General features: G+C 44.4%; 1 protein-coding gene across 2 annotated transcripts in view; it reads left to right on the top strand.

Annotated features, from left to right (window-relative positions):
* The window catches only part of SCARA3 (scavenger receptor class A member 3), a 34,288-nt gene extending 27,938 nt beyond the window's left edge, over positions 1-6,350 (top strand). For both annotated transcript variants that reach the window (XM_081943768.1, XM_081943767.1), the window contains 2 exons: positions 1,687-2,730; positions 5,242-6,350. In XM_081943768.1, coding sequence (XP_081799894.1) covers positions 1,687-2,730; positions 5,242-5,681 — 1,484 coding nt within the window. In that variant the 3' untranslated portion in view covers positions 5,682-6,350. The remainder of the gene's footprint in view (positions 1-1,686; positions 2,731-5,241) is intronic.
* Positions 6,351-7,823: the final 1,473 nt, after the last annotated feature.

The raw sequence follows: 7,823 nt of genomic DNA on the forward strand, positions 1-7,823 counted from the left end.
CACACACACACCCCTCTCTTAGAAGAATGAAATATTTTGAGAAATGTTAAAAGGGCAGAATATTATATTTCCTTGAATGAGAAATGGAGAAACAGAAAGCAGCCCCCACCTTCCTTAATAGCCCCAGCAGATTTATTTTTGTCCATTAAGAAACCCTGGGCCATCCTATCCACAAAACAAAACACCTTCAGCTCCAGAATGATGGGACTAAGTCATGACCCTCCAGGACATAATAGGATTAACCCACTAGCACCAGAGCTCACTCCATTGCACAATTTCCTAAGGACATTGGATCAGCCAAGTTTCAAGCTCAGACAAGCTCCTAGGACAGTGATGGCAAACCTTTTTCTTATGGTGTGCCAAAATTGTGCATGCACGCGCTATCACACATGCATGCCCACTCAATCCTCCTCGCCCACCTGTGCATGTGCATGCGACACCACCACCCCTGCACATGCACGCATGACCTCTCCCCAGGCTCTGGAGGCTTTCCTGAAGCCTGGGGAGGGCGAAAAGAGCTTCCGCCAGCCCCCCCCGGAGACCCTCCGGAAGCCAGAAACAGATCGTTTCCGAACTTCCGATTGGGCCATAGGGGCTGTTTTTCGCCCTCCCCAGGCTTCAGGAAAGCCTCCGGAGGCTGGGGAGGGTGAAAAACGGCCCCAACAAGCCAACCTGAAAAATCAGCTGATGGTCGGCGCGCCACCAAATATGGCTCCGCATGCCACCTGTGGCACGTGTGACATAGGTTCGCCATCATGGTCCTCGGATTTGTACATGGCCCTGTGGGAGATTGACAACAGCCAATAGAATACAAGTTTTTGCACAGGAAATCCAAGTGCAAAGCCCAAGAGAAGGTATACCCCCCCACACTTCAACTCCATATGGTTAGCTGCCCAGAACCACCCATGTGCTTCTGCTTGATCAATAAATGGACCATCTTTCCAATCAGCCTCCAGCCTCCATTTTATCTCCAGTGCCTTTCTCCCGGCTTGGAACTGGACCTGGGTATTTCTTCCAACAGTAGTATAGGAAAAATCATCCAGTTAGTAAGCTTCTGGGTATCTTTGGCATTACATTGAATGATTGGATTTATGTGTTATTGAATCATATAGCCTTGGGACAACTTAAAAATATATGTTTTGCCATAAGGAACAATTTAGAAACATGGTGGCTTGTTTTCCATTTATTCAACAACGTTTTGGTAACTGAAGTTCAAATGAGACTTGATGTCGAAGACCTGTGATCCATTTCTCATTTCTTAGGTATTAGCAGATGGGAGGAAAAAAGGGATCCAGATCAAGGACCTTGTAGCAAGAAATTAAGCAGTGCCACCAGTGCCTCCAGCTTTTTGTGTGCTGGGTTCAGCCATCCCCAACTTATTATTTCCAGCTGTGTTTAACAACAGCTTACATCATCCTCAGGCATCAAGGACCAAGCTTCCTGGACTAATGTGAATTGCAGATAATCACATTGGGAAGCTATTCGGTATCACTTTAGCTTAAATTCTGCAACAAGTGAAACTGGATTCTATAACATGTGTTTATTTTTGTGCAGGCACATTATTTTCCTATACGTTCTTCATAATTTAGTCATAGGAAGGAACCAAGTGTAATCACTTATTGCTTAAACTTCAGCATTAAAACAGAATTATCAACTAAACTAATATGCTTCTGCTCCTTCATTCAGATCAGAAATCAATGGACAACTGCTCCTTGTGTCATGACACAGGGCAACCTGGACAGGAAATTAGCAAATTGAAAAAGGAGCTGGAGGAGATTCAGAAGAAGGTCTTGGCCCAGGATGTATTACTTGATCGAGCTGCTCAAGCCCACCAGCAGCTCTCATCCTCCAGCAGCAAGATCACTGATGAAGTAGATAGGTGTTTCTTTGCTGTTCAGCAGGTCAACCAGAGTTTGAGCCTCTTTCAGGCCCAAGTGATGGGCTGGCAGGCTGCCACTTCTCAGCTCGGCAGCTCACTCAAGGATCTAACACAAGAACACTTTGATGTTGAAACTGCTTTGCTGCAGATAAACTTTACCAATAGGCAAACCTCAGACTGGGTCCAGATCATCCAAAGAAAGACCAATGAGGAGACCCTGACACTACAGAAGATTGTGACTGAATGGCAGAACTACACCCGGCTGTTTGGCAGCTTGAAGGCCACCTCTTCCAAAACAGCTGATATGGTCAAGAATATTCAAACCAATTTAGCTATTGCCTCACAAAGGATCAGCCAGAATTCAGAGAGTATGCATGACGTCATACTCCAAGCAACAAATTTACAGTTGCAGCTGGACAACATCTCCTCTTTCTTGGATGACCACGAGGAGAACATGCATGACTTTCAATACCATACCCAATACATACAAAATCGGACAGCTGAGCACTTTCAGACCTTGGAAGGCCGCATGACATCCCATGAGATTGAGATCAGCACAATCTTTACCAACATCAATGCCACTGATAGCCATGTCCACAGCATGCTCAAATACCTAGATGATGTGCGACTCTCTTGCACCCTGGGCTTCCACACACATGCTGAAGAGCTTTACTACCTGAACAAATCGGTCAGCCTCATGATAAGCACCACAGATCTTCTGCGGGAGCGTTTTAGCCTGCTCAATGCCCAGTTGAACTTTAACATTCGCAACCTTTCCATGGTCATGGAAGAGATGAAAGCTGTTGACATCCGACACAGGGAGGTCCTGAAAAACATTACCATCATACAAGGTAAAGAAATGGCAGGATTAGGTTTCCAGGTGAATATCTCCCAAATAAAAGCACCCAAACGTAGAATGATTTCATCCGTTTAATGGAACTGTGAGAATGTGGGAGAGTCTATTAATAATTTCTTAGAAATATATTTTTCTGAATAAAAATCCTCATAAACTAAAAGATAGGGTATCTTTGAGCTTACCCGGGGATGTTTATAGAAAGTCTACAGAAAGCTTTCAATGGAACATTTCTAAATACACATGCATTGAACTGGATACTCCACCATATTAATACAATAGAGAAAGAAAAGCTTTTAGGGAACAAGAGATGTTATTCATGTTATTTGCCACAAAACTGGTATTAAATGTTGAGCGAAATACTCACCACTTCCTTTTAGAAGTGAATATGAGAGAGAGAAAGAGAAAATCACCATCCCATTATCTCCCAGCCTAGTGGTTTTCCTTTACAGAATAGAGGACTTACTTTTAAGGAGTACGTTTAAGTATTTACCATGTTTCCCCGAAATTACGTTATGTCCTGATAATAAGACCATGCCATATTTTTCCTGAGGGCAAAAATATATGCCCTCCCCCAATAATAAGCCCCCTGGACACCACCACTCACCAACCTAGCGATATCCCGAAAGCGCAAAGCCGCAGGAGCCAGGGGGAGGGGGGCAAAGACGTTCACGTTGCTTGACGCCTTTGGGACACCGCTAGGTTGGTGGGTGGCACTGTGCCCAGCTGGAGCGGGGGGTTGCCGGGCAGCTGCTCTCACGAGCAGTCGCCTGGCAATGCTCCTTTCCAGCCGGGCAGAGCACCACTCACTGACCCAGTAATATCCCAAAGGCGCTAAACCGCGTGGCGCTCTGCCTGGCTGGAAAGAGAGGTTGTGCGAGCACTTGTTCTGCCTCCAGCTCGCGTGCCTCCCTGCCTCACCATGCCCAACTCTCCCTGCAGGGCTGGGCCAGGGCGCCACCGCTGCCCCGCTGTCACCACCATGCTCCGAGCATAACCGGCTTCCAAACTCTGGAGATCCGCTGCCGAGTCTTCCGGCAGCAGCCTCTCTGGGACTATGCTCTATGGTTGTGGGCTGGCTGCGAGCTGTGCCCAGCTCTTCGGGCGCCCGCTCATAAGAGAGCAGCCACCCGGCAACCCCAAACCAATAAGCCCCCCCCCCGATAATAAGTCCCAAGCAAAATTTGGGGGGGGGGTGTCAAAAGAAATAAGACCCTGTCTTATTTTCGGGGGAACACAGTACTTATTATTTATTTTTATTTGCTGTGCTTTTTAAATTAATTATTTAGGTTATATCCTAGGACAGGGCTATCCTAGGTTATAACCCAGCTAGCATAGCTGGCTGGGGAATTCTGAGAGTTGAAGTCCTCCAGGCTTAAAGTTGCCAAAGTTGGAGACCTCCCTCCTAGAATATTTAAAGATAAGCTCTTGATACTTTGTAAATTTCTTTAAATCTATGTGAAATTTCTGGTTTTATTACCTACAAAATTACATATACAAGAAAAGGTACAAAACTGTTGTTTTAGAGGGAAACAAATACAAAATATGTGCTTTAAGAAGAAAGTGCACAAAATGCATATGAAATATTGTTATAATTATTACCGGCACTGTTAGAGCGGGTAATAGAAAGGCACACAAAGGCTAATGGTAACAACAGCTCTTTATTAACTCAGTAGCAACTATGTACAATCCAGCGAAGGTTGAGTCTGACAGCAGCCCTTTTATAGGGAGCTATCAGACCCCTCGACCAATGAGATTAAACCTCTGTTTCCGCTGGAACAGAGGACCATTATAGCTGAAGCTAGTATCTAACAGGTATATCTGCAAACTGAGAAAAAAACATGCCAAAACAAACATTATAAAAATGAGAAGGCAAGCAAATCCAAAATGCCTTAGTGCACTTGAGATGCCTTGGGCCTAAGTCAGGCTATTTTGTGTCTCAGGAGGGGTGAAGTAATGGTGCCTCCACAAAAACAAAGCAGTGCAAAACATGTCCTGGAGTTACAGAGGATTATAGGATGGCAGAAGGGTTTATGCGAGCCCACCCAATGCACCACTTCTGTCCATTGCTCATTCCTTAAGCAAGCTCTTAAGCTGCTGTCCCAATGGTGGTTTTGCAAAAGGCAACAGGACTTTCTTTTTCCATGAAGACCTTTCACTTCTCATCCAAGAAACCTCTTCAGTTCTTAAGCTGCTCTTCTAATCAATTCATATCCATTTCATCATGTCAGGAATTATGCCAGGCACAACTCAGCACATCAAGGGCTGCACTCCAAAGTAATTGTCCCCCAAAACTCCAAAAGGTTTGGAGGAGGTTGAGAAAGTTTTAAGGACTGAAAGGGGCACCCCTCAACCAGGTTTAAGCATTTAACTGAAATGATTGTATGATGTGTAATGATTTTATTTTCCATACTGTTTAGGGATGGTTTTAATAATGAACAACGTAAACCTTTTAAAAAAAACTGCTCTCCGTTCTCTTAGTCTTTCCCTGCCTCTTCTGTTTCTTCAGGTGTTCCTGGCCCTCCCGGCCCAAGAGGATTCAGAGGAGACCTTGGCTTTAAAGGGCCACCTGGAATGAGAGGAGCAAAGGGTGACATGGGGAATCTGGGCCCGCCAGGGCCACAAGGGTCCTTGGGCCCTCCTGGACCTTCTGGACCTCAAGGCGAGAGAGGCGCTGCGGGCACAAGAGGCCCCACTGGAATCAAAGGAAGCAAGGGTAGCTTTGGACTAGGGGGTTCCAAGGGGCGGGCGGGCCCCAAAGGGGACCCTGGATCTCCAGGTCCTGAGGGGGCCATTGGTCCACCTGGCCCGCCTGGCCAACAGGGTAAACCGGGCATTCCAGGCAAACCCGGGATCCCTGGTCCTTTAGGGCCAATGGGTCAAAAGGGGGATCCTGGATTACGAGGTCCGCGTGGATTTCCAGGGCCCCCAGGACCTCCAGGAATGTAAATTCTCCCGCCCAAGTTTTAATGTGGACAATTGGGGGGGGGAAGCTCTTCGCTGCAGACACCTGTCTCCCCAGGAAGGCATCAAGATAATGGGGAATGGATTGTGTCATTTATTCTGCACTGTCAAATTCCATTTTCAGCTGCTTAGGGGTAAGCTTGAAAAATTGCTTCAAACGACTGAATTCTCTTAATTTTGGGAACTTCAAAGGCAAAGAATTGCAGCTGCAAAGTAAGTAGGAGGAGCAACCATTGGTAATTAGAATACATGGTTTGCATGTAAAGGGTCCTAAATTCAGTCTCTAACATCCACATAGAGGGCTGAAGCTCTGGAGAGATATTACCACTTAATATAGCCCAGAGTCACTTGATTTAGTGGGTGGCTATAGAAATTGAATAAATAAATAAATAAAAATTACCCATGCCAAATGAATAAATGGGCAAACAGTAACAACTTCCTATCTTCATGTTACACAGTTGCCATGCTTTTTGTATATATGGGTGTACGCATGCGCAAGTGTGTCCCTATGAGATATTGGCTCATCTGCTTGTGCATTCATTCCACAGTACAATTAGATTGTGTCACTGATCTCTTCATCTGTAACTCTCTTACACATGTATGGCATAACCGCTACACATATACATCCAAAACAATAAAAAAAATTAATGTAAAGGTGAGATGAAATTGCTTGTCTTCTTTGTATGTGGTGGAGCAGGGACTTGTAAGGCTTGCCCATTCCAATGTCTATATTTCTTTGGGTGGTATATATTCTTCCTGACAAATCAGTTGGACAACCTTCTATTTTCCTTATGAAAGGAAGTACACCAGAGATCATTTATCACTGAGCATTGGACAGCATACAGGTTTAAACAATTAGTAGTAGAAATAGTAGTTGTAGCAGTAGTAATCTACAGTTCAATTCACAGTCAAACACTGGTAGAAGTTTAATAACTGAAATCCTAACTAAGGAATGAAGAATTATTAGGTAACAACTGAAGATATAGATGTAGGGCAGGGGTGTCCAAACTTGGGAACTTTTAAGACTTGTGGACTTCAGCTCCCAGAATTCCCCAGCCGGCTGGGGAATTCTGGGAGCTGAAGTCCACAAGTCTTAAAAGTTCCCAAGTTTGGACACCCCTGATGTAGGGTATTTTGTTGTTGTTATGGTTGGTTGCATAGTCAGCCAGATGTTTAGACTGGATTTGGTACTTTTATCCACCTATCTTCACAAGATTATCTGATTGAATCTAGACCAGTCTTTCTCAACCTTGACAACTTTAAGATGTGTGGATTTCAGGGCTGGCTGGGAAATTCTGGAAGCTGAAATCTGTACATCTTAAAGGTAAGAAGTAGTACTCTAAATAATTTCACCATTTTGTGGAATTCTATGGATTTTACAGAATATGGCAGCAAAAGTGCTGACAGAAGCCTACTTTTTTTATCATCTCTTCCTGAGTTTATAGCATCTTCAAAAATTCCCACTTTGTTTCTAAGGCCTGTTCAGTATGCTGGCTTTCATCTTTAAAATCCCAGTGGTTTTAGATTGAGCTAGCTAAAGAACCACTGCTTCCCATAACAACCGACTCTCCCCTTAGGATGCTCAACTAAGTTTTGCTCTGAATCTGCATAAGCAAAAGCAAACGCAATCCTATCTTGGCAAGTCATTGGCTTAGATTTCTACATTTTTCTACTGCTGTTATTTCTACCCTACTTCAAGGTTTTTTGTTCTTTCCTTATTTTAAGCTTGTTCTGTTTTCCTTTCTCACTTTGTGCACCTATGTAACACTTACAGTCATTGACTATCTGGACCAAAGAAAGATCCTGTGGAATGGAATGGAATCAGCTACTGTATGAAATCAGGCTATTATAATGACCTATCTACTCCTTTTTCTACTACTCTGTCACACAGTGACCAACCAGTTCAACCGCCTTACAGGCATGTACAGGAGAGCAATATGCCTTCTCCACTATTACTTCCCATTAAGTGAAAGCTTTCTCTGCAGGTGAAAAAACTCTGGATTGAAATACTGATGGGAAGAAAGGAATGAGCTCTTTGTAATTACTTCCTCTCACTTCAGGCTCTCTGTAGTTCATGGGTGATGTTTCGCAATGTTTTCCCATTCACGAAGCTGGGGTGGGCGTGGC

This window comes from Natrix helvetica, assembly GCF_964273705.1.
Source record: "Natrix helvetica genome assembly, chromosome: 2".
NCBI classification, from domain to species: Eukaryota; Metazoa; Chordata; class Lepidosauria; order Squamata; family Natricidae; genus Natrix; species Natrix helvetica.